This window comes from Mobula hypostoma, chromosome Y (genome assembly GCF_963921235.1).
Source record: "Mobula hypostoma chromosome Y, sMobHyp1.1, whole genome shotgun sequence".
Taxonomy (NCBI): domain Eukaryota; kingdom Metazoa; phylum Chordata; class Chondrichthyes; order Myliobatiformes; family Myliobatidae; genus Mobula; species Mobula hypostoma.
This window is the reverse complement of record NC_086130.1, coordinates 1,183,791-1,211,695: the sequence shown is the minus strand read 5'-3', so window position 1 is coordinate 1,211,695 and position 27,905 is coordinate 1,183,791. Positions and strand designations below refer to the sequence as shown.

General features: G+C 41.6%; 1 protein-coding gene across 1 annotated transcript in view; it reads left to right on the top strand.

Moving 5' to 3' along the window:
* LOC134341067 (ataxin-7-like protein 3) overlaps window positions 1-27,905 on the top strand; it is a 94,509-nt gene that overhangs the window by 10,062 nt on the left and 56,542 nt on the right. Inside the window, exons 3-4 of the mRNA XM_063038817.1 lie at window positions 7,416-7,587; window positions 27,758-27,855. Of these exons, the coding sequence (XP_062894887.1) occupies window positions 7,416-7,587; window positions 27,758-27,855 (270 nt within the window). The remainder of the gene's footprint in view (window positions 1-7,415; window positions 7,588-27,757; window positions 27,856-27,905) is intronic.

Sequence of the window (27,905 nt, the reverse complement as noted above, 5' to 3'; positions counted from 1 at the left end):
TATCTGTACCCTCAAAATCTCACCTTTAAATGACCTCTATTTCTCTATTACATCCTACCCATAAAACAAATTGTCCCAATCCACTCCTTCTAAACCCTTTCATGTCTTCTCAAAGTTAGCCTTTCTCCAATCACCAAAATCTCAACCCTGGGTCCAGACATATCCTTCTCCATAATTATATTGAAACTAATGGCATTGTGATCACTGGACCCGAAGTGCTCTCCAACACATACCTCTGTCTCCTGCCCTATCTCATTCCCTAACAGGAGATCCAACACTGCCCCTTCACCAGTTGGTACCTCTATGTATTGCTGCAAAAAATTATCCTGCACACATTTTACAAACTCCAAACCATCCAGCCCTTTTACAATATGGGCTTCCCAGTCTATGTGTGGAAAATTAAAATCTCCCACAATCACAACCTTGTGCTTACTACAAGTATCTGCTATCTGCTTACAAATTTGCTGCTCCTCTTCTCACTCTCCATTCGGTGATCTATAATACACCCCTATAAGTGTTACTACACCTTACCCATTCGTCATTTGTACCCAAATAGCCTCCCTAGACGAGTCCTCTAATCTATCCTGCCAGAGCACCACTGTAATATTTTCTCTGACAAGCAATGCAACACCTCCCCCTCTTGTCCCTCCAATTCTATCACAGCTGAAGCAATGAAATCCTGGAATATTTAGTTGCCAATCACACCCCTCCTGCAACCATGTTTCACTAATAGCTACAACATCATACTTCCAGGTATCAATCCATGCTGTAAGCTCATCCTCTGTCTTATAATGCTCCTTGCATTAAAATAAATTGAGAAAGCATGTACACTTAGTATTTTCTTGCTAACATCGTCATTAAAGTACATTTTTCATTTTGCCAGCAGTTTTTGTTAAAAGATATGTCTTGATTATGAACTGCTAATTCTTAACAGTTGGAGGCTACCCAGCTGTTCGGAGTTTGGAGAAAACAAGGCACTTTTAAACATTAACTGATTGTTCAACAAATATGTTTATAGATGATTGATCTAAATTATTAGTTTTAAAATGTGAAGTATTTATAAAATTATGCTAATCATGATTTCAAAAGTTATCAAAATGTTTACAGATTTCTCAATCAATGACTGTACTGAAGTGAAGGATTGAATGATCAAGGAACATAATTTGATGTGGATTTCTCACAGATAAAAATTAGATACTACAGTAGGTGAAGAACAAGTATATATGAATACAAAACCTCCGCTTCATATTTTCCCAACTTTATGGGCACACTTGAGTATCTCATTCTGTACTATAGGAATTTAGAGATATGTTGTACATGTTATAAGATCTTGCAAGAATTCTATGTTCTGAGTTATTCATTTTGCAACAGGAATTAAATCAATTTAAGTCAAAATGCAAATTATATAATTAAGCATTTATATTAAAAATTAGCCATGTGTCTAGGCTACAACTTAGATTGTGCAAGATTTATTTATCTGTCTGCAACCCAGACTGAAATCATATGTCTGTGCTTAGCCAATTTGCTGCTCTTTACATATTGGGAATTTGAGCCTGGATAAGATAAAGATCTGTAGAACTTTTCCATCTACAACAATGATGGAGGAGAAAACTAATCCAAAAAGGCAGCAAGTATCTTCTGTAATAATATATATATCTTTCTTTTAGAGTATAACTTTATTGTTAGCCCCAGCATTATTTTTGGGTTTAGAGCTTATGAAAATAGTTTTAATATACTCTGCAACACACATACGCACTCACAATGTTGAAGGAGCTCAGCAGGGCTGGCACCATCTATGGAAAAGAGTATAATCGATGTTTTGTACTGAGACCCTTCATCAGGAGTGGAGAAATAAAGCTGAAGAGTAGATTTAAAAGGTGGGGGGAGGGAAGGGGGAAACACAAGATGATAGGTGAAACCAGGATGGAGAGGGGTGAAGTAAAGAGCTGGGAAGTTGATTGGTGAAACCAATGCAGGCTGGAGAAGGGGGAATCTGACAGGACAGAAGACCATGGAAGAAAGAAAAAGTGTTGGGGGGCGGGGAGACACACCAGAGGCAGGCAACGAGATAAGGTGAGAGGGTAAAAGGGCATGGGTAGCCTCCAATCTGATGGCATGAACATTGATTTCTTGAATTTACATTTACCATTCACAAATTCCCCATCTCCTTTTTACCTCTCTCACCTCATCTTGCCTGTCCATCGTCTCTCTCTGGTGCGTCTCCCCCTTTCTTATATGGCCTTTTGTCCTCTCCTATTAGATTCCCCTTTCTCCAGTCCTGTATCTTTTTCACTAATATTCCAGCTTTACTTCACCCCTCCCCCTCCTGGTTTCACCTATTAGCCTGTGTTCAGCTATTAACCTTGCACTCCCCACCTTTTAACTCTGACTCTTCATCTTTTTTTTTCTCCAGCTCTGATGAAGGGTCCTGACCCAAAATGTAATTTGTACTTGTTTACGTTGATGCTGTCTGGCCTGCTGAGTTCCTCCAGCATTTTGTGCGTGTTGCTTGGATTTCCAGCATCTTTTGGATTTTTTTCTCTTTTTTAATTTTCTCAGTTTCCTATCTCTTCAAGTTTTCTGTTGTTTTTTATTGTTTGTTCCTTCTCACTGGATTCCAGCAAATATTTCCCAGGACAAGAGCAGCAAATGAAGTTCATTTACCAAGGCCAGCTTCTGCAAGATCAGTCCTGCACTCTTGGATCACTCAACATCAAAGACAACTGTGTTATTCATTGTCATATTTCACAAACTTCATCCTCTCCCGGCCCTGCTGTTTCTTCAATAGTGGAACAGAACCAATCTGCCCTTAATGTTGGTAATCTGATGATCCCAGTTTTTGTCATCATGCTTGCTGTAGTCTGGTACTACCGCATTAACTACCGCCAGTTTTTCACTGCACCAGCCACAGTTTCCCTGGTTGGTGTTACTGTCTTCTTCAGTTTCCTTGTATTTGGCATTTATAGTCAATAAAGACACAATGATATTTCCTCTTTTTTCTTCTGTACTTATCCAGCTCAAAGTGAATGTAGTGTTATTGGTTAATGTTGAAATAAAATGTGATGTTGAATCAATGTATTTACAAAAAAGTAAAATAGAAACCCACTTTATCATTGACTTTTGTGAGAATACCATGCTATTGGTTATTTAGTGTCTAGATAAAGTCTAGCTAAAAAATTATCACAATGAGCAGATTTTGTGATGGGTAATTAATTACTGCTGATTTATAAAGGGTTATTATATTAAGTCAGAAAACTTAAAAAAATCAAACCCTATTAAATATAATTTAAATATCCTCCAAAAGAAAATATAATGATCTATTGTTGTATGTCAGGTCTTCTATATTGAATTAATATTCTTCCAAGTTTGTGGGTTACTGTCTGTGTATCAGAAATTTAAAAAGATGAAATTAGATTTTCAGCAGGCACTCATTTATTTGGAATTCCTATATTTACAGTGGTCTGCTTATAAGGCCTAATGATTTCTGAAATGTGACTATGTTATTATAAAACATAATAAAATCATTGTACTAACAGGAAAGTGGAAGGTGTTAATTTTGAATGACATGATTACATCAGTGTCCAAATGTCCACAAACACTCAATGTTCTTATTAATAGCAGTTGGCAAAGGACTTCACCAAACTAAGAGCTTTACCTCGATTTTTTGATTTTCAGGCTATGTAATATTTACATGATATTTATATCTGCATGATCATAAGATTTAACAATCATTGTATTTACATTAATATATTGATACATGTTTAATCTCAGATTTATTCCATGACTGATTTCCTAATCATGTATCATGTTATCGTAAAGAAAATACGATAAATTGTTGCTGAAATTCACAAAGAAAATGGAGAGAGTAATTAGCCAATGCATAAATTAGACTACCTTCTGGAAAAGTTCTATTATCAGAAATTAGAATTGCAAATTTTAAAAGCAGATTATTAGGAAAGGAAGATAATTATCTAACAAGAACACAGAGATTCAAACTGGCTAATCCAGAATAAAACATTAACAAGAATAAAATGGCAGAGGCCTAGCTAGAATATCTGTCGCCTAAACTTATGTAGTGTAATGTTGGACAAGATGTAATTTGCATATTTATAGTGTGGTTATGCATTCTTAGGAGTTCTGTTTCACTGAGTCTAAGCCATGGTGGTTGCAGCACATTTTGACTGAAAAGGTGGTGTTTAGTTTAATATTCAGACTTCTGTATTTTATATTAAGTTAAACCTTAATTATGAGTTGCATATTTGGTAATTTTATTTGATAAAATGAATACAGTTATGAGTTCAAGTCAGAATGAGAATAAAATAAAATTTAAATATCTTAAATGGAAAAACTGAGATGGATGCAGAAGAGTATGTATAATAATTAAAAAATAAGCATAGCCTATGATCTTGTTGCGGAGGACATAATGGTGATGACCGGCCATGTAATGATATGAAATGCATATGGAGGTGTTGGAAAGGGAAGAGTTGTTGCTACGGATTAGGAGTGTGGTAGTTTTCTGAAAAGAATAAATGTAGTGAGATGGATCTTTGCTGTTTTTATGGTTTCTTTTAATAATTTGAGCCTCAAAGATTTTAAAATATTGCAATTTTTTTTACATCTGTAGAGCAAACCTGTATTATGCTGAAAGCAGAACACTAGACAAATGGATTTAAAATCTGTAATTTTTCTGAAATGTTCCCCCTTTGTTTCGTGATGACAGCTCATTCAGTATAATTAAATTGAGGAATCTTAAGATTTTGTGGTTCTTTGTCGACATAATGACAAGAAATAGTGTTAATACAGAATATTATATGTAAGACTAAGTTTGAGGAGATTGGGTTTACCTTTAAAGCAATCCCGAAGAGACATGGTGATTATTTTATTTACTAGCGTATTAAGTTAAATCCTGTAAATCTGAAGCATGTCCTTCTCTGATTCTAGATGACATAGTTTTATTTACTCCTGTAATTTTTAACCAGTTGCTTTATTGAAATGAAAATTGGGGTGCCAAGTCAAGGACTGAGAAGCAGAAAAACAAGTTTAAATTACAGTCAACAAGAAAGACTAGATTCAGTTCAACTGTACCCCATACTTGTTAAGCCTGTACAATTTATTACATTTCTTGGTTGTAATGATGGAGCTTGTATTTTAACACGATATTCACTAAAATAAACAAGATGCAAATTTTAAGTACTACAAAGGTACCAACTTAATACTACTAAAGGAGAAAACAGTGTTACAAAGATGCTTTAGAATGTGTGGCAGATTAATGCTTTCCATGCTATGTAAAACCAGTGGATGTGGTATATTTGGATTTTCAAAAGGCTTTTGACAAGGTCCCACACAGGAGATTAGTGTGCAAACTTAATGCACACGGTATTGGGGGTAAGGTATTGATGTGGATAGAGAATTGGTTAGCAGACAGGAAGCAAAGAGTGGGGATAAACAGGACCTTTTCAGAATGGCAGGCAGTGACTAGTGGGGTACCGCAAGGCTCAGTGCTGGAACCCCAGTTGTTTACAATATATATTAATGACGTGGATGAGGGAATTAGATGCAGCATCTCCAAGTTTGCGGATGACACGAAGCTGGGTGGCAGTGTTAGCTGTGAGGAGGATGCTAAGAGGATGCAGGGTGACTTGGATAGGTTGGGTGAGTGGGCAAATTCATGGCAGATGCAATTTAATGTGGATAAATGTGAAGTTATCCACTTTAGTGGCAAAAACAGGAAAACAGATTATTATCTGAATGGTGGCTGATTAGGAAAAGGGGAGGTGCAACGAGAACTGGGTGTCATTATACACCAGTCATTGAAAGTGGGCATGCAGGTACAGCAGACGGTGAAAAAGGCAAATGGTATGCTGGCATTTATAGCAAGGGGATTCGAGTACAGGAGCAGGGAGGTACTACTGCAGTTGTACAAGGCCTTGGTGAGACCACACCTGGAGTATTACGTGCAGTTTTGATCCCCTAATCTGAGGAAAGACATCCTTGCCATAGAGGGAGTACAAAGAAGGTTCAAGAGATTGATTCCTGGGATGGCAGGACTTTCATATGCAGAAAGACTGGATGAACTAGGCTTGTACTCGTTGGAATTTAGAAGATTGAGGGGGGATCTGATTGAAACGTATAAAATCCTAAAGGGATTGGACAGGCTAGATACAGGAAGATTGTTCCCGATGTTGGGGAAGTCCAGAACGAGAGGTCACTGTTTGAGGATAAAGGCGAAGCCTTTTAGGACTGAGATTAGGAAAAACTTCTTCACACAGAGAGTGGTGAATCTGTGGAATTCTCTGTCACAGGAAACAGTTGAGGCCAGTTCATTGGCTATATTTAAGAGGGAGTTAGATATGGCCCTTGTGGCTAAAGGGATCGGGGGTATGGAGGGAAGGCTGGTATAGGGTTCTGAGTTGGATGATCAGCCATGATCATAATAAATGGCGGTGCAGGCTCGAAGGGCCGAATGGCCTACTCCTGCACCTATTTTTCTATGTCTAAGGGTGGGTTAAACATCATCACGGAGTGCATAACAGAATGTATGTCTGTCACTTCATATAATGCAAAGGAGTGGATTTTTCGGAATATCCTGTGGAGACCACTGGTGTGTTAACCCTTGCCTGGGTATGTTGTTAAGATGATAACCCTATGACAGATCACTTTCGTTGATAACTTGTGTGTGGATTTGGAACAAAACGACAGACAAGATCTTTGACGATGATACTTTCGTTTACCTGCGAAATTCAACGTAACCACCTTTTCTCTATGTTTCACCCTGGATTACAAATCTCTTTCTCCTATCATAATTTCCGTGGATGAACTGAACTTTCCTACTTTGCTATCTTAAGGCTCTAAACTTTGTTTCCCCAAGCTTAACTTAGTTTGGGAGCTATATTACACATATATACACACAACACTGTTAACATTTGTTTATTTTGGTTAAGTTACGATATTATAAGTAGATACTAACAAAGATAGGGGTTTAACATGAAAACCCAACTCAGTGTGAAATCTCTTGTTGGTGGTTTATTTCTGAATGTTACAATTCGTAACACCACATTCACAACCAACACTTGCTGTCATTGTAGTGGAACTCCTATCAAATTCTGGACATACTAATACATAGATCCACTATCATTAATCCTAAAAAAATTAAGTACACTTCTTTTTAAACTCAGAAATAACATTGCATAATATGAGGAATCTTGCCGATATGCTTGGACCATTCCAAGATTCATTTCTAATTTCTATCCATAGGTACCATTTTGTTCTCTCACAGTTTCTTTGAGAATGTTGATTTTATTGTGTAGGCATAGTTCACTCTAATACAGATAAGCATCAAATCACATAATATTCAAAAAAACATAGGGCAATTGTTGGTGGTCTGCCGATCAATAAATTTTGATTGTGTGTTTCAGAAATTGTGGACCAGCCGGGTGTGGACATTTTTGGCCAAGTCTATAACCAGTGGAAGAATAAAGAGTGTGAATGCCCAAACTGCAGTCGTAGTATCGCTGCCTCCCGCTTTGCTCCTCATCTGGAAAAGTGTTTGGGAATGGGTCGCAACAGCAGCCGGATTGCAAACAGAAGGTCAGCTTTCTCTTGATTTTGGGTGATGTATCAGAAAGGAAATTATACTCTGAAATTCAAGCCTGCCCGTGTTTTAGTTTACTTATTCTTAGTTAATTTTACTGGCTATAAGTATAATACTAGTTTCCAAATCTCTGACAGAAAGTGTTGTAATTGGAAAAATTTATCTGATGTAACCCTAATGTTTACTTCAGCTTCTTCTATAAATTGTAATTGAACTATGATAATCACTGTGCTCTGTGTGGTGAAATTTAGCGTTCTACCCCTGCTTTAGTTCAGATTTACAATACAAAATCTTTTTGAGTATTTGTATCGATTAATTGTCCCAGGCCTTTTCATTGTGTTACATACCCTGTAACTGTGTTGCCAAACCAGCAGAAATGGACTACTTAGTTGGAGTCTGAATTACTGGAGCTAAGAAAGTTTTATTAAAGAAATAAGCAACGCAATACTCTAATAGTAAGGATATAAATGCAACAGGTTAGCAATGAATAAACACACATGTACACGGATAATAAGATCAATCAAGCTCTAACACAGTCTAGGGGTAAATGATCAGTTTCAAGTGACGCAAAGTTCAGTTCAATTTAGTTCAGTTCAGTTCGCAGTAATCACTGTTGTGCCGTTGGGGCGGGGAGAAGAGAGAGAACGAATGATATGCAAATCGGATTCCAAACAGACCTTCGATATTCCTCGCAGTTAGCTTTCGGGCGAGCCCTTTGTAATGTCTTCTGAGGTCACCGACTGTGACCCTTCTGTTCCAGATTTGATCGTTCTTCTGCGGTGAACCCAGCACCCAGGCAAGGGTGGACACACACACCGGGTTCCCGCCCAACCGTGTCTTTCTACTCTGTGCATCTATGGCTGGTCCCACGACCAGACCTCCAAAACTCCCAGCAACTTGTGGGGGTACACCGCTTCCAGGGTCTCGTTACCTCGTGAAGTCGTGTGTCTGTTGCCTTAGCGAACCTGTCCCTCTTTATCACCCTGCTGCGGTATCGCCTGTCCATCAAACTTCAAACAGTTCAGGGTTCAATGCCACTGGTCTCTGACAATACTTGGAGCTGTGTCTCCTTTCGGTAATCTCTCTCGTCTCTCTCTTATTAGCACCTTGCATGTTCCCCCATTGTCCTCTTATCGGCATCAATCTTCTGATAACTGGTTCTTTTGTCACATCCCTACCCTTCAAAGGATTTTTACCGGGGTAAGGATATAGTCATGAATGCACTATCAGATACACACAAATATACATGTTTATCAACTATTTGGCTAATACAGAGACTTTTAAGTTGTCAACACCTGACAGACAGTCAGCAATCACATTTTCTGTTCCTTTTATATGTGTTATTTTAATAATCCTCTAGAACCAGGCTCCAACTTAGCAAACTTCATAGTGGCCAAAAACACTAATGAATTGTGATCAGTGTAACTTCTCAGTGGTTTTCGCCCCGGACACAGATAACAAGGGTCGTCCCATACCAACTTAGCATTCTTTGGCAAGGGCTTAGTACGAGGGTGGGTACCATCCGCAAAGTTGTTTTTTTTCTTGCAAAACTTCCAATAGTACCCCACTATCCCCAAGAACCTTCTCAGGGCTCTCTTGTCTGTCGGGGTGGGGACCTCCGAGATAGCCCGCACCTTAGCTTGCATCGGAGCCAGCTGTCCCAGATGAGTGACCTTCGCGCGGCTGAACTCACTTTTTGCGAGGTTCACTGTCAGGCTGGCTTCAGACAGCCATTTAAACAGCTCCTCTACTGCCGTAATGTGCTCCTCCCACGTGTCACTCCAGACCACTACATCGCCAATATACACTTCTGTGTTCTTTAGCCCGTTTGTCACTGTATTAATCATTCTATAGGGGTGTTGCTCACTAGGCTGACCTGATGTGACAACAGCTCCATGTCCCAGCTCTTTACATTGCCTCGGGACATCGGGACCTACGTGGGCGTGTCGTTTAATTAGCTCTCTTAGCGGTTCGCTTTGTTCGGGGATTAAGGGAGAGAACTCAACAGCAAAGTTGGTCAACACAATAGAGTTCTCCCATCTGGTCAGCACTACGCTTATCTTTTCAAAATGGGTTTTCCCCTTATCAGGTGGCACCCTAGCCTCATTAATTTTCATGATACCACTAGCTAGATCTGTTTTCTGATTGTGGTGAGCTTTTAACATGTTAATAGCCTCTAACTGTGTTAACTCAGGTCTACAATAGTCAGTAACATCCTTCCTCCTGTGCGGCCAGTAAAACTCTTTCATGATTCCGCCGACTGTTTTCCTCCCCCCAAAATGTCCACCGAGGGGTATCTTGTGGGCCAGGTTAAGAATCTCATCCCCATAAATTTTTGGCACCATCCCCCATTCCTCATCTGCGGGCACGGTACTTGGTCACTTTCTTCCTTAGCACTCCCTCCTCCACACAATAGCCTACTGGCTCTCTTTTTAATTCTGCTTCAGAGAGAGCTGTCTCCGCCAAAACCCGCAGCTCCTCGTCTTGCTCCTGCGTCTGTACAAAGTCCTTCCTTGCTAATACTAAGTCTGCCTCAACTCCCTCACTTTTTCCTGTTTCACTACGCTCCTTCTTTTCACTTTCTACCTCCCCCTGGTACAAGGCTGGTAGAAACGTCTCAGCTAACTCTATATCAGCCTCTGCAGCTTTTCTGGACACATGCCGAGTCACTGCGCAAACGGAATAACCCTGTGAGTCCATGGGCGGGGCCTGAATGCTGGCAGGCGGGCTTGTCAATTTTACTGCTGGATACACTTCCCCGCCGGCGAGGTCATTACCGAGCAAGATCTCCACGTCTTTCATCGGTAGTTCGGGTCTCACCCCTATCGTGACCGGTCCGGAGACGAAGTCGCTTTGTAGGTGTATCTGGTGCAAAGGCACTGCTTCAGTCCCTTTTCCAATGCCTTTGATCACACTGACCTCCCCAGTCTCAGTCTCTGAACTAAAGTCTAAAACACTCCCTAAGATCAGTGACTGACGAGCTCCCGTGTCTCTCCAGATCCGCACTGGAACTGGGTTTAACCCCTCCTTCACTGACACCAATCCGCCCGAGATAAACCTCTCGCACCCTTCCTGAACTTTATCAGACCTCCTCTCCCCTGGCGGTTTGTTTGCTGGCTCAATACAGCCAGTCGGAACCGCCGTTTTTCCTTTCCCCGTCTCCTTCTTTGGGGCAAAACACCTGGAGGCAAAATGTCCGACTTTCCCACAATTATAACAGACGACTCCAGGAGACTTCCTACCAAATTGCTCCTGGTCTACCTTATCCTTCTCACTAGTCCCCGGCTTACTTCTTGACTTTTCTGCCGGACTCTCCCCGCCGTCCCGACTACCCTTCTGGTAGCCTTTACTTGGGGCAAACTTTGTTTTATGTGTCAACGCGTACTCATCCGCTAACTTAGCAGTTGTGGCTAAAGTGTCTGCCGCTTTCTCATCTAGGTAGGGTCTCATACCCTCAGGGACACAACCTTTAAACTGCTTAATCAGGATCAGCTGTAGCAGTCTGTCATAATCCCCGTTTACCCCCTTGGAGGCGCACCAACGCTCACAATATGTCTGCATCTCACGGGCAAACTCTAAATACGTGCGGTCCCACTGCTTCCTCGCATTCCGGAACCTCTGCCGGTATGCCTCCGGGACTAACTCATAAATCCTGAGGATGGCTTCTTTCACCACCTCATACCTCTTGGGCACCTTCCGCGGACAAAGCCGAGTAAGCTTGTTGGGCTTTTCCTTTAAGTACACTCTGAAGCAAAACAGCCCACTTATCCCTCGGCCAGTCCTGACTTGCAGCAACTTTTTCGAAATGGAGAAAGTACCGATCCACATCGGTATCGTCAAATGGGGGAACCAGCCTAACCTCCTGGGTCGCCCTGAACCCTCCACCTTGGTTCGGCATGGCCCCCTGCTCTGCCCTTATCTTTAACCTCTCCAGCTCGAATTTCCTTTCCCTTTGTTTCTCTTCGTGTTCTAGCTGCTGTACCCGGAACTCGTGCTCGAGTCTCAATTTTTCAAGCTGCACCTGTACTGCGTTCCAATAGATATCACCTCCAGCTCCCCTTGAGGAAACACCCCTTTAGATACATAGTGCTCTACAATAGCTCTGTGTATCTCCTCTCTCCTCATTGTCGACGTCCCCTTAACAAGATTCAACCGTTTGGCCACAGCTGCCAATTCCGCTTTCCTGGCATCCTCTAATGCCTCCAAGGTCGGCGCCTTTAGAAATTCCTCAATCTCCATTTCTGCTGTTTGCCTTTTCTTTCTTTTGGGAATTTTAACCCAATCAATTTACCCAGTCCCAAATTTAGTGTTCAAAATCCCGGACGAGAACCCCACTTATGTTACGTACCCCGGGTTCCCGCCTGACCGCACCTTTCCACCCTGTGCGTCTATGGCTGGTCCCACGACCAGACCTCCAAAACTCCTAGCAACTTGTGGGGGCACACCGCTTCCAGGGTCTCATTACCTCGTGGTGTCGTGTGTCTGTTGCCTTAGCGAACCTGTCCGTTTTTATCCCCCTGCTGGGGTATCGCCTGTTCCATCAAACTTCAAACAGTTGAGGGTTCAAAGCCACCGGTCTCTGACAATACTCAGAACCGTGTCTCCTTTCGGTAATCTCTCTCATCTCTCTCTTATTAGCATTTTGAATGTTCCCCCCATTGTCCTCTTATCGGCATCAATCTTCAGATAACTGGTTCTTTTGTCACAATTGTCATTTTGATAAACACTATTCTATGCCATTTCAAGTGATTGATCAAAATATATGAATAATTTTGTCAGGGATAAAAAAAAACTTTTCTGTATTTGCCCTTTCTCCCTTTACTCTTGTTTTTTTAAGAAAATATTCATTATGTAAATAAATTAGACTTAAAATAGAACAGAAAATAAAGAAGTTTTCAGATAAAATGAGCTCTAATTAAAGATATTGCCCCGCAGAAAGCTATAGGTGGTCATGTAAATGTAGTCATAGCTCTGACAGAAATATTTCAGATGTCATTAGAAACGGGGATGGTGCCGGAGGATTGGCGTATTGCTCATGTTGTTCCATTGTTTAAAAAGAGTTCTAAGAGTGAACCTAGCAATTACCTGGCCTGTGAGTTTGACGTCAGTGTGGGTAAATTGATGGAAAGTATTCTTGGAGATGATGTATATAATTATCTGGATAGACAGGATCTGATTAGGAACAGTCAGCATGGATTTGTGCATGGAAAGTCATGTTTGACAAATCTTATTGAATTTTTTGATGAGGTTACTAGCAAAGTTGATGAGGGTAAAGCGGTGGATGTTGTCTATATGGATTTCAGTAAGGCCTTTGACAAGGTTCCACACGGTAGGTTAGTTAGGAAGGTTCAATCGTTAGGCATTAATATCGAAGTAGTAAAATGGATTCAGCAGTGGCTAGATGGGAGACGCCAGAGAGTAGTGGTGGATAACTGTGTGTCAGATTGGAGGAGGGTGTGTAGCAGTGTGCCTCAGGGATCTGTACTGGATCCAATGTTGTTTGTCATATATACTAATGATCTGGATGATGGGGTGGTAAATTGGATTAGTAAGTATGCAGATGATACTAAGATAAGTGGCGCTGTGGATGATGAGGTAGGTTTTCAAAGCTTGCAGAGAGATTTAGGCCAGTTAGAAGAGTGCGCTAAAAGATGGCAGATGGAGTTTAATGCTGAAAAATGTGAGGTGCTACATTTTGGTAGGACTAATCAAAATAGGACTTACATGGTAAATGGCAGGGCATTGAAGAATGCAGTAGAACAGAGGGATCTAGGAATAATGGTGTATAGTGCCCTGAAGGTGGAATCTCATGTGGATACGGTGGTGAAGAAAGCTTTTGGTATGCTGGCCTTTATTAATCGGAGCAATGAGTATAGGAGTTGGGATGTAATGTTGAAATTGTATAAAGCATTGGTAAGGCCAAATTTGGAGTATTGTGTACAGTTCTGGTCACCAAACTATAGGAAAGATGACAGTAAAATTGAGAGAGTACAGAGGAGGTTTACTAAAATGTTGCCTGGGGTTCATCTCCTAAGATACAGAAAAAGGTTGAACGAATTAGGTCTTTATTCTTAGCGTAGAAGGTTGAGGGGGACTTGATAAAGATGTTTAAAATTATGAGGGGGATTGATAGTCTTGATGTATATAGGCTTTCTCCATTGGGAATGGGGGAGATTCAAACAAGAGGACATGAGTTGAGAGTTAAAGGACAAAAGTTTAGGGGTAACATGAGGGGGAACTTCTTTACTCGGAGAGTGGTAGCTGTGTGGAACGAGCTCCCAACAGAAGTGGTTGAGGCAGGTTTGATGTTGTCATTTAAAGTTAAATTGGATAGATATATGGACAGGAGGGGAATGGAAGGTCATGGACCGAGTGCAGGTCGGTGGGACTAGGTGAGAGTAAGAGTTCGGAACGGACTAGAAGGGCCGAGATGGCCTGTTTCCGTGCTGTAATTGTTATATGGTTATATGGTTAATTGGAAAGAAAGTAGCAAATGGAATGCAGTCCAATAAAGGATTTGGGGAAGTTCAAGAAGGCATAGGATTGTCAATTAAATTACAGATTATTTAACATCAAATGTAAGAACAGCGAGATAATGCTGGTACTTAATACAACACATAAATAACTTGAGTAAAACATTTAGGTCTGTTCACCATATTGTACAATCAATACAGTGGAGGGACGATTTATAAGGAATTTGCCAGGATTGATAAATTGCAGATTCGAGGTTGGGCTAGAATTGTTTTCTTTGGTACAGATGAGACTAAAGGACAATTTAATTGATGTTAGGCCCAGAGAGAACAAATAATTTCAAGATTAAGTTTTTGTTGAAAATTTCCATGATTTGATGAAACTTTACAATTTACTAGAAGGGATAAAGGATTCTACTTTTGTCGTCGTAAGAGTTATTCCTGGTTTTAATTCTGTGGATCTTGAGGTAGCAAATGAGTATTGGACCCAGTAGCTCTGCAACAGCAGGGCAAGATATGATGGATAGATAGAGTGCTTCTTCCTTTATTTATGCTGGGTTTCTTTGTGTTGACAACAAAAGAGCTGTAGATTGGCAATGCCATCCTAAAGCTGCTTGTCCATTTTGAACAGTTATGCAGTGGGGGTGGTTTGGATGATGCACTCTGTTTTTAAGGAGATCATGAAACATTGCAAATCATTTTCTCTTTATAGATGGCAATAAACCTTTACTGTGACATAAACTAGAAAGGAGTGTATATTTTAGAAGTCCGATATAGGGCAGATAAATGTTGATGTCCTAAAAATGTTAAAAAGACAAATATTATTTTACTATATTTATAATAAAATGAATGAATTAACAGTCACATGGATGTAAAAGAAAATGATGTAATTGCCATATAGCAAGGTGGTTTCTAATTAACCAAATCTGGGAAATGAAGATCATAAGACATAGGAGCAGAATTAAGCCATACTTCCCATCAAGTCTGCTTTCCATTCTACCATGACTGATTTATTATCCTTCTTTAATTCATTCTCCTGCTTTGTCCCTGTAGCTTTTGGTGCCCTTACTAATCAAGAACCTGTCAACCTCCACCTTAAATATACTAAGTGACTCAACTTCCACAGCTGTCTGTGGCAATGAGTTCCACAGATTCACCACTTCACCCCATCCTTGTTCTAAATGGATGTCCTTGTATTCTGAGGTTTGCTCATTAGTTCTAGGCTCCCTACTGTCGAAAATATCAAATCAATCTAACCATTTCAGTGGTCTTAAATTAGATCTCGCTCATTCTGCTAAACTTCAGGAGTACAGATCCAGAGCAGTCAAACTCATCTTGTATGTAACATTTTCATTCTGTGCTCTTTCTTGTGAACCTCTTTTTGACTTACTCCAATGCCAGCATATCCTTTTTTAGGTGACGGGTACAAAACTGCTCTCAATACTCCAAATGCAGTCTGACCAATGTCTTATAAACTCGCAGCATCACATCCTTGCTTCTATATTTCACTCTTGAAATGAATGATAACATTGTATTTGCCTTCCTTTCCTACATCTGAACATACAAATTAACCTTTAGGGTATACTGCATGAGGACTCCGAAGTCCTTTTGCACCTTGAGTTTTCTCTCCATTTAGAATATAAACTCTGCTTTTATTTCTTCTATGAAAGTGCATGACCGTAACCTCCTGACACTGAATTCTATCTGCTACGTCTTTGCCCATTCTCCTGATCTGTCTAAGTCCTTCTGTAGCCTCCCTGCTTCCTCAGCTGTACTGGCCCCTCCACCTGTTTGCAAACTTGGCAACAAAGCCATCAATTTTGTCATTCATATAATCGCCATTTAACATATAAAGAAGTAGTCCCAACACAGAACCCTGTGGAACACCACTTTCACTCGCAGCCAACCAGAGAGTACTCCCTTTATTCCCACTCTCTGCCTCCTGCCAATCAGCAAATGCTCTTCTATGATAGTGGCTTTCCTGTAATATATTGGGCTCTTGTTAAGCAGCTTCATCTGTGACATCTTGTCAAAGGCCTTCTGAAAATCCAAGTACACAACATCACTGATGTTGTCGACTGTACCTCTTCCTAGAGATGCTGCCCCGAAACCTCATCCTTAACAATCGACTCCAACATCTTCCCAACCTTTGAGGTGGGACTAACTGGCCTATAGTTTCATTTCTTCTATCTCCCTCCCTTCTTGAAGAATGGAGGGACATTTGCAATTTTCCATTCCTCCAGATCCATTTCAGAATCTAGTGATTCTTGAAAGATCATTACTACTACCTCCACAATTTTTTCAGCTACCTCTATCAGAACCCAGGGATATATACCATCTGGTTCAGGGGATTTATCTACTGTCAGACCTTCCAGTTTCCCCAGCACTTTCTCCCTAATAAAGGCAACTTCACACACTTCTACACTCTTGAAATCTGGCATACTCTTTATATATCTGAAGAAACTTTTAGTATCCTCTTTATTATATGTATGCCATCTTCTCCCTCTTTCTCACTTTCTAGTTGCCATCTGCTGGTTTTGTATACTTCATATTTTATTGGCGCCAAACAATTGGTAATAGAACGTACAATCATCATAGCGATATTTGATTCTGCGCTTCACACTCCCTGGATTACAAATATTAAATATTAAAGATACTAAAAATAGTTAAAATTAGTACATATAAAACATTTAAATTATAAATCATAAATAGAAAATAGGAAAATGGAAAGTAAGGTAGTGCAAAAAAACCGAGAGCCAGGTCCGGATATTTGGAGGGTATGGCGCAGATCCGGGTCAGGATCTGTTCAGCAGTCTTATCACAGTTGGAAAGAAGCTGTTCCCAAATCTGGCCGTACGAGTCTTCAACCTCCTGCACTTTCTCCCAGAGAGAAGAGGGACGAAAAGTCTGTTGGCTGGTTGGGTCGTGTCCTTGATTATCCTGGCAGCACTGCTCCAACAGCGTGCAGTGTAAAGTGAGTCCAAGGACGGAAGATTGGTTTGTGTGATGTGCTGCGCCGTGTTCACGATCTTCTGCAGCTTCTTTCGGTCTTGGACAGGACAACTTCCATACCAGGTTGTGATGCACCCTAGAAGAATGCTTTCTACAGGGCATCTATAAAAATTAGTGAGGGTTTTAGGGGACAGGCCAAATTTCTTCAGTTTTCTCAGGAAGTAAACGCGCTGGTGGGCCTTCTTGGCAGTGGACTCTGCTTGGTTGGACCAAGTCAGGTAATTTGTGATATTGACCCCGAGGAACTTAAAGCTTTTGACCTGTTCCACTTGCTGACGTTGAGGGATAGGTTATTGTCTTTGCACCATGCCACCAGGTTCTTAATTTCCTCTCTCTACTCAAACTCAACATTACCCGATATACAGTCTACAGTTGTTGTGTCATCAGCAAACTTATATAGAGTTTGATGGAAACTTGGCTACACAATCATGGGTGTACAGTGAGTACAGCAGGGGGCTGAGTACACAGCCTTGTGGGGCACCGGTGCTCAGAGTGATTGTAGAGGAGAGCTTGTCCCCTATTTTTACAGCCTGGGTCCTGTCTGTGAGGAAGTTGAAGATCCAGCTGCAGATCTGAGTGCTAAGGCCCAGGTTCCCGAGCTTAGGAATCAGTTTGTTTGGAACGATGATAATAAAGGCAGAGCTGTAGTCAATGAAAAGGAGCCTTACATATGCGTCTTTATTCTCCAGGTGTTCTAAGGAGGAATGTAGGGCCAGAGAGATGGCATATGCCGTTGACCTGTCACTCCAGTAGGCGAATTGCAAAGCGTCGAGGTTGACCGGTAGGCTGTGGTTGATGTGTGCCAAAACCAATCTCTCGAAGCACTTCATAGCAATTGATGTCAGAGCCACAGGTCGATAGTCATTCAGGCATGCCACCTTGCTCTTCTTCGGCACCGGGATTATCGTTGCCTTCTTAAAACACGAGGGGATCTTAGACTGAGGCAAGGAGCAGTTGAAGATGTTAGCAAACACTCCAGCTAGCTCGCTTGCTCAGGCCCAGAGAACCCATACTGGGATGCCATCTGGGCCCGTCGCCTTCCTTGGATTTATCTTCAGGAAAGCCCTTCTAACGTCCTCCTCAGTGACGATGAATCTCAATGCCACCAGGTCCTGTTCATCCGGAGGGAGTGGGACGCTCCTGTTCTGTTCGAATCTTGCGTAGAATACGTTAAGTTTGTTAGGAAGAGAAGTGCCACAGTTATTGATATTCCCAGCCTTTTCTTTGCACCCAGTGATCTCATTTAGACCCCGCCATAGTCTACTGGCATCCCTTTGGTTAGCCTGGGCTTCCAACTTGGCTCGATGTTGCCTCTTGGCGCCCTTAATGGCTTTCCGAAGTTCACGCCTGGATTCCGTGTAGCGACTGGTATCCCCGGACTTAAAAGCCGCAGCTCTAGCCTTTAAAAGGGACTTGACCTCATAATTCATCCAAGGTTTCCGGTTAGGGAATACCCGGATTGTCTTGCGAGACATATAGTCCTCCGTGCATTTCCAAATAAAGTCCGTGACAGCTGAGGCATACTCATCGAGGTTAGCTGCCGAGTCCTTGAATACTAACCAGTCCACCGATTCAAAGCAGTCACGGAGGACCTCATCTGTTTCCTCCGTCCAATACGACACTGCTTTTGACACTGTGACCTCCCTCTTCAGTTTCTGTTTGTAAGCCGGGAGGAGGAGTACGGCCTGATGGTCCGATTTTCCGAAGTGAGGTTGTGGGACGGAACGGTAGGCATCCTTGACTGCTGTGTAGCAGTGGTCAAGTATATTCAGACCTCTAGTGGGGCAGGAGACATGTTCATATAACTTTGGCAGCACCTTTCTGAGGTTGACCTGGTTAAAGTCCCTGGCTGTAATGAGCAAAGCCTCCGGATACCTGGTCTCAAGTTCACTGATGCTGGCATATAGCAGTGGTCCCCAACCACCGGGCCGTAAAGCTTGCGCTACCGGGCCACGAGGAAACAATATGATTTGGCGATAGGAGTCAGCTGCACCTTTCCTCGTTCCCTGTCACGCCCACTGTTGAGCCATTACGCACTCATCGTGCTTTTCAGCGCGGGAAGGAGATCAGCTCCTTGAGCTTGCAAATGACGGCGGGCTGAAAAGTATGTTTGACATAACATCTCTGCCAGCATTGTGGATCAAAGTCAAGGCTAAAAGTCCTGAGATAGCCACAAAAGCACTGAAAATGTTGCTTCCATTTCCAACATATCTCTGCAATGAATGCAACGAAAACTACGTTGTGGAATAGACCAGACATAAAGAACCCCCTTCGAGTATCGCTGTCTCCCGTCACCCTTCGATAGGACCGTCTTGTTGCAGGAAAACAAGCCCAGGGCTTCCACTGATTCAGCGATATTGGTGTGTTGCAATGATTTTATATGTTCATACAGGGAAAATATGTGCTATGGGTTTAAGATCCAAATATTACTTAAAATGTTATGATGCTATTGACTTACTTATATAACCATATAACAATTACAGCACGGAAGCAGGCCATCTCGGCCCTTCTAGTCCGTGCCGAACGCTACTGTCATCTAGTCCCACCGACCTGCACTCAATCCATAACCCTCCATTCCTTTCCTGTCCATATACCTATCCAATTTTTCTTTAAATGATAATATCGAACCTGCCTCTACCACTTCTACTGGAAGTTCGTTCAACACTTACTTCAAGCTCCCCGTCCTCCCCTGATAATTGACTTATCTCTATATTCATGCGAGGAAAATATGCGCTGTGTGTTTAATATTAAATTCCTTAGATAAACCCTTTTAGAAATGAAATTGAGTGTATTAGCTAATTATCACCTATATTCTGGTCATGGTTAACACCTCCCCCCACCCCCAAACAGAATCGCCAAAAACGATTTGTAGTCAAAAACGTACATGCATGCGCAAGTTACGCATGCGCGCTGGTGCCCGCGCAAGGCTTCATGGTCATTCTAGTCTTTCTGGGGGTAAACCCAGCGTATTTGACTGCTACTCTTGTCCGTTGGCAACCCTACCACTCCCCCCCGGGCGGCCAGTCCGCAAGAATATTGTCAATGTGAAACCGGTCCGCAGTGCGAAAAAGGTTGGGGACCCCTGGCATATAGTATGTTCAGAGCACACTCCATGTCCGCCTGGGGGGGAAATGTAGACCGCTGTCAGTATGACCGAGGTGAATTCCCGAGGCAGATAGTAGGGACGACACTTCACCGACAGGTGTTCCAGGTCCGGGCTGCAGGAGCTTGTCAGTGCCACTGTGTCCGAGCACCACCCAGTGTTGATCAGTAGGCAGACACCACCACCCCTCGTCTTGCCCGAAGACGTCATGCGGTCCATCTGATGGATCGAAAATCCCTCCGGTCGGATGGCACAGTTGGGGGTGGCAGGGGAGAGCCAGGTCTCAGTGAAACAGAATACATAGCAGTTCTGCATCTCCCTGCAGTAGGTGAGTCTCCCTTTAAGATCATCCACCTCGTTCTCTATTACTTGCATATTAGCTAGTAGGATGGTGGGCATAGGGACCCTGAAGCCCCTCAGCTTCAATCTGACCCAGCAGCCCAGCTCTTTTCCCTCACTTCCTCGGTAAGTAGTGCATCTTTCCAGGTTTCCATCGATGCAGTGTGTTATTGTCAGCTCTTTGAGGTAGGTGGACATGTCCCGTGGGGATCGATCGGCAGGATGTGTCGTCGGGCGCATTGGGTCGGGCCGAGTGATGGAGGAGGCTCCGCTGCCACTTCCAGCTGCCGAGGGCCCGGGCTGTCGATTGGTTTGGGCCCCAAAGCCGACACTTAATCCCGGATGGCCGGGCTCCTGGCTGAAACAAGTCCTTAAGCCGAATCGCAGTTGCGGAGGCCTCTGCTCCAGCCGAGCCTCGGGCTCGATCTCCGAGGTCGGCGGTGGAGGCCGCATTTCCGGCAGCTGTGGATGGCCACCAACGGGGCTTTACGGTGGTCGCTCCGGGGAAACGTTTGGGGCACTTGAGGTCTCCGCCATCACTTCAGTGTGGTCGTCTGCTCCGGAGAGGTGCTGTTCGGAATGGGCCGTGTTTCCAAACGCTCCAGCACGGTGGCAGACCACAGGTCTCTGGGAACATGGGCCTCGTTGGTCTGGTCCAGGAGTTTAAGAAGCAGTTCTGGCGCGGTGGTCTCCAGCTCGGTCAGTACCTTCGCCACGGTGTTGTTGATCTTTATCTTGCTAACTTGAAGGTTTACAAGGATTTCTTGGATATAGGATAGTGGAGAGGGCAGTTTGCTCTGGAGAGCACATGCAAAGTCGCCAGTTACCAGCACCGTCTTTAAAGTTTACCAATCCTCTAACTTCCCACTAATTTCTTTCATATAACTCTTTGACTCTTATGTTGGCTCTGACTTCCCTTGTCAGCCACGGCTGCATCATCCTACCTTTCGAATACTTCTTCTTTGGGATATATCTATTCTGTGCCTTCTGAATTGCTCCAACAAATTTCAGTCATTTCTGTTAGTGTTCCTTTCTAATTATTTCATCTCTCAAGTAATTTCCTTTAATTCACTTTAATACGGAGACATCTGACTTTAACTTCCCTTTCCCAAATTGCAGGGTGAATTTTATCATATTATGATCACTGCTGCTTAAGAATTCTTTTTCCTTAAGCTCACTATTCGATTTCAGTTTATTACACAACACCCAATCCAGAATGTCTGATCCCCCAGTGGGCTCAACCACGAGCTGCTCTAAAAAGCCATTTTGTGGGCATTCTAGAAATTTCCCCTAGGGATCCAGCACCAACCTGACTTTCCCAACCTACCTGCATATTGAAATTCCTCATGACTATTATAGCATGATCCTTTTGATCTCATGTAATTTGTAGCCCACATCTTTGCCTCTCTTCAGAGGTCTCAATGTAAATGTTATCAGGGTTTTTTAATCTTTCCAGTTCCTTAGCTCTACCTACAAATATTCTACACCTTACGAAACAATGTCACAAATTCTGATTTAGGCTCCAATATCAATTTAGGGTGATAGCCTGAGAGAGGTTGGTTCACATAACCTGCCAGTGAATTTGGAAGATTTTGCTGAGGTAGCATTCATCTGGCTACTGTAGTAGTAGTCTATGTGCCAGTTAAAAGAGAGTCAAGAATATGTTGTCTATGAACTTGTGGGTATAGGTACCGCCAGTCTAACTCTGTGGAAAGTTTCATCACACACGTTGCCTATGTAAGGAGATGAACCTGATGAATGGACTAGATGGGCCAGTGGCCTTTTTTGTGCTGTCTAATTTATAACTGTGTGTTATTGGGGCTTGGCCTCTGAGTATTCAGTAACAGATATGGTTGTTTTCACATGTGGTTTACAAGTTGTCTGCTAATACCATCTACATAATCTGAAACTAATCATATCCTTTTAAACAATCCTAGTCCATGTATCTTTACAGTCCCAGTACAGGTACCTTTAAAACATTATTTTATCTTCCTTAGTATATATTGACTGTGTGTATACACACGTGAGAGAGAAGAAAAGAGAGAGGGGTTGAGGGAAAAAAATCCAAGCAAGTATTAGAAGAGGGAGTCAAAACAAATTCATAAAATGGCAATCTCCATCTCCTTCAAGCACATGGCAAGAACAAACACAATTAGTTTGTTTATTTCTACTGTCCTTGACCCATTCGTTTTATATTTTCTTCCATATCTTAATTCTTCAATTGCCAACATATCCTTATAATTCAAACCCTCCAGCCTCAGCAACATCCTTATGAATCTTTTCTAAACCAGTGTTAACTTAGTCACATGCTTTCAGTAAATGATAGAAATGCATTTAATATTCTAGCAGCAGGAAGATGGACTATGGAGGGTATAAATATCACATGCTTAGACATACCCAGGCATCATCCCTGAAGAAGATGGTAGAGTTTGTCATAGAAACATTGGTTATAATCGGTACCCATCAGGAAGCTGGAGAAGAGTTTATTTATCATTTATGCCGGGAAAGCACCAGATCCTTATTGCAGCGGGTCGCACCAATAACTGTAACGTGAAGTCCTAACTCTTGACTCACTGCTCTTCTTCACCACTTTGTCTAATTCAGTCACCATTTTCATAGAAGTATGAACTTCTAGCCCCTAGAATTTTTGTCCTACATGCCCCAGAACTTTGTCATTCACAGTGCAAGTTGTGCCCTAGTTTAATTTCCCAAAATGCATCACTTCGCACTTGTCTGAGTTCCGGTAGAAAATGTCATAACAGGGAAATGCAAATCAGGGATGACCATTAAAGTGGTCAGAATGTAGTCACTGGTAAAGATCAGAATGGTCATCTATGCATGGAGCCAGAATAGTTGGGAAAGATCTTTAAACAAAATCCAGTTTGTTTTAATGTCACTGGCATATGTCATGAAATTTGTGGTTTTATAGCAGGAGTACATTGCAATATCTTAAATGTATATTTTGCATCTGTATTTATTCTGAAGATAGACACAGAATCTATAGAAGTGAGGCATAGCAGCATCATGGTCCCTATACAGCTTAAAGAGGAAAAGATGTTCGGTATCTTGAAGAAAATTAGGATGGTGAAATTCCCAGGGCCTGACAAGTTGTTACCTTGGCCCTTGTTGGAGACAAATACAGAAATTGCAGTAACCATTGCCAAGATATTTAAAATGTCCTTAGCAACAGGTGAAGTGCCAGAGAATTGGAAATGTTGTTGGAAAGTATTCTGAGGGACTGATATACAGTCGGCCCTCCTTATCCTTGAGGGATTGGCCTCCACACATTTTAATTCCACATCCCATTCCCATTCTGATATGTCTATCCACGGCCTCCTCTACTGTAAAGATGAAGCCACACTCAGCTTGGAGGAACAACACCTTATATTCCGTCTGGGTAGCCTCCAAACTGATGGCATGAACATTGACTTCTCTAACTTCCGCTAATGCTCCACCTCCCCCTTGTACCCCATCTGTTATTTATTTATATACACACATTCTTTCTCTCTCTCTTTTTTCTCCCTCTGTCCCTCTGATGATACATCTTGCCCAACCTCTGTTTTTTTCTCCCCCCTCCCCCTTTTCCTTCTCCTTAGGCCTTGTCCCATGATCCTCTCATATCCCTTTTGCCAATCACCTGTCCAGCTCTTGGCTCCATCCCTCCCCCTCCTGTCTTCTCCTATCATTTTGGATCTCCCCCTCCCCCTCCCACTTTCAAATCTCTTACTAGCTCTTCCTTCTGTAGTCCTGACGAAGGGTCTCGGCCCGACACGTCGACTGTACCTCTTCCTAGAGATGCTGCCTGGCCTGCTGCGTTCACCAGCAACTTTGATGTGTGTTGCCTGATCCTAGTTTATGTACTCAGTGCCCTGATTTACTGCAGTGGAAAATGGGGAAATCCCTCCTGAATGATCATAGTCATACAATCTTACTTTTGGAAGATGGTTACCTTTAAGTCATCTTGCACGTCTCTTCAATGTTGTGAATTTGGACTGGATTGTGACAACACAGTAGTGTTGTTTTACATTTGGCAAGTTGCTTTTTCCAAGGACTTTTCAGCCTGGTGTTGACTTAAAGCTGGCATAGATGCTGTGAGATGGAAACAAGGACACACTGCTTTAATAATTGTTTAGGGAAATCATAAGAATAATTGTATCCTTTCATTTTTGTTGTTTATGGGATTGCGGTTAATTGGGACCAGTACATTTTGGCCCAATTAGCTGATTGCGTCAATTAGCCGAAGTTTCTTGGAAATAATAAGGTAAAAAATGAGAAACTGAGTAACAAATTATGTATTTAATGAAATACACAATAAATTAAAACACTGCAATACTATAAAGTACTAGTTCCCAATAGTTATTGATGGAAGAATTCATCTAGGGCAGCAGTCCCCAACCACTGGGCCGCAGACCGGTACCGGGCCGCAATGCATGTGCTACCAGGCCGTGAGGAAACAATATGATTTGGTGATATGAGTCGACTGCACCTTTCCTCATTCCCTGTCATGCCCACTGTTGAGCTTGAACACACGCGAGGTCATTACTCGCGAGTCATCCATGTCAGCACGGGAAGGAGACCAACTCCTCAAGCTTGCAAATGACGGCGGGCTGAAAAGTATGTTTGACATAACATCTCTGCCGGCATTCTGGATCAAAGTCAAGGCTAAATATCCTGAGATAGTCAGGAAAGCACTGAAAACGTTGCTTCCATTTCCAATATCATATCGCTGTCAAGCAGAGTTTTCTGCAATGAATGCAATGAAAACTAAATTGCGGAATAGACTGGACATAAGGAATGCCCTTCGAGTATCACTGTCTCCCGTCACCTCTCCATAGGACCATGTTGTTGCAGGAAAACAAGCCCAGGGCTCCCACTGATTCAGCGATATTGGTGTGTTGCAATGATTTTATATGTTCATACGGGGAAAATATGTGCCGTGTGTTTAATATCCAAATGTTACTTAAAATGTTATGATGCTATTGACTTACTTATATAACCATATAACAATTACAGCACAGAAACAGGCCATCTCTGCCCTTCCAGTCCGTGCCGAACTCTTACTGTCACCTAGGCCCACTGACCTGCACTCAGCCCATAACCCTCCATTCCTTTCTTGTCCATTTACCTGCTGAATTTTTCTTTAAATAATAATATCGAACCTGCCTCTACTACTTCTACTGGAAGTTCGTTCAACACTTACTTCAAGCTCCCATGTCCTCCCCTGATAATTGACATCACTATATTCATGCAAGGAAAATATGCGCTGTGTGTTTAATATTAAATTCGTTAGATAAACCCTTTTAGAAACGAAATTGAGTGTATTAGCCACTTACCACCTATATTCCGGTCGTGATTAACACCCCCCCCCCGAACAGAATCACCAAAAACGATTTGTAGAGAAAAATCGGCAGGTACCCATGCAAGGCTTCATGGTCATTGTAGTCTTACTCGGAATAAACCCAACGAATTTGACTGCTACTCTTGTCCATTGGCAACCCTCCCCTCCCCCACCCCAGTCGGCCAGTGGCGCTCAATTAACTAGAATCTACCATATTAAATTTCAAGAAGTTATTCCTGAGGTCCAAAATTATCTCTACCAACTATTGCAGCATAAAGCTTCTGGAAGCATGCTGACATAATTATAATAGTCATCCATCTGCATTTTTTATACAGTATTTTCCAAATGACATTGAAGAAATGACCCTGAGCCAATAGACTGGTCCTGGACTTATTTCCATCTAGCATAGTTTGCATTTTGTTGTTTGATTGGTTGTGGTTTTTGTATTGCTATATTTACGCTCTATTCTTGGTTGGTGCGGCTGTAACGAAACCCAATTTCCCTTGGTATTAATAAAGTATATCTATCTAAAAATATAATCTAAAGACATTTATCCATAGTTTTGGATTTTGTCACATGTGTTTCAGAAATCATAGTGCTGAATACCTGCAAGTAAAGAGGGGTTCTGACAATCCATTCACTACATTATTTCAATAGACATACATGTTTAATGACCATCTTTTAAAGCTTTAAATAGTTAATGATTCAAGTATTGACAGAATACTTTGATAAGCTAATGCTGTCACCTTTTTGGCAGTGAAAATTTTCTGATAGAGGTATTAAGCAGAACTGTTGGTAAGGCACTTGCAAGATTTAGACCAGTAACAATGAAGGAACTGAAGATATCTTTCATTGTTCATATGTCATTTAACTTGGAGGGGAACCTGAAGGGATGGAGTTTCTATTTTTTTATTTATTGAGATACAGCACAGAGTAGGCTCTTCAGGTTCTTGGAGCTGCATCGCCCAACTGCTCACCTATTTAACCCTAGGTTAATCACAGGACAATTTACAATTACTAATTAATGTACTAACTGGTACATCTTTGGACTATGGGGGAAAACTGGAGCACCCAGAGGAATCCCACACGGTCACAGGGAGGACATACAAAGTCCATACAGGGAACAGTAGAAATTGAATTGTTCTTTTGTGAATTAAACATGTAATTACTTGTAAACAATAGAACATAGAATAGTGAACAAAATGGCCCTGCATTTTGTGATCAGAAGGTGAAAGTGATCCACAAAAACAAAAGGGATTTCTGGGAATAGATTTGCCTTTTCCATGTCAATGTGAGCATTCATCTGATTAATAAAAATTCATAGCACCCAACAAATATTGTGCCACCAGAAAGATATGTGCTTCAGTATTCTGAAGATGTATCAGCAAATCAGAAAACTAAAGCTGTTCATAGTTCACAAATGCAACATTTAAATTCAACATTCATATTAGATTATGGTAAAAACTAAAATATAATCACCTAAAAAGACAAATTTTGATATATTCATGGGGGAATTTAAAACATACAAAACTAATTTTAGTTTAGAGTAATCAAGATTGTTAATAAACCATTATGGCTTGGTATGTCATCAAAATTACATTTAACCTGTTCACTGAAGTAATGTATTAATAGAATTACAAGTAACTTTTGAAATTTACTGGATTTTCTTGATGCAAAATAGTTGGTTGTGGAGGCTCAAAAATTGCTGGCAACAAATTTATTATTTTGGGTTTAAATCACCTACCTGCAGAAATCCTAGAGTTGTTAGTAGTTTTTAATAGTTTAATGATAGTTAATGCTTTCATTGATAATACAACAGAAAATCTATTTCAAATTTATGTTCTATGCCAAGGAGTTTAATATAATAGAGGTTAGGTTAATATGTCTTTTGATTTATGTTGTAGAATAGCCAGCAGTAACAACCTCAGTAAATCTGAAAGTGATCAAGAAGACAATGATGACATTAATGATAATGACTGGTCATATCGATCTGAGAAAAAAGGTAATCTTTAACAATAATAATTATACCTCAATCATAGAGTAACACATACC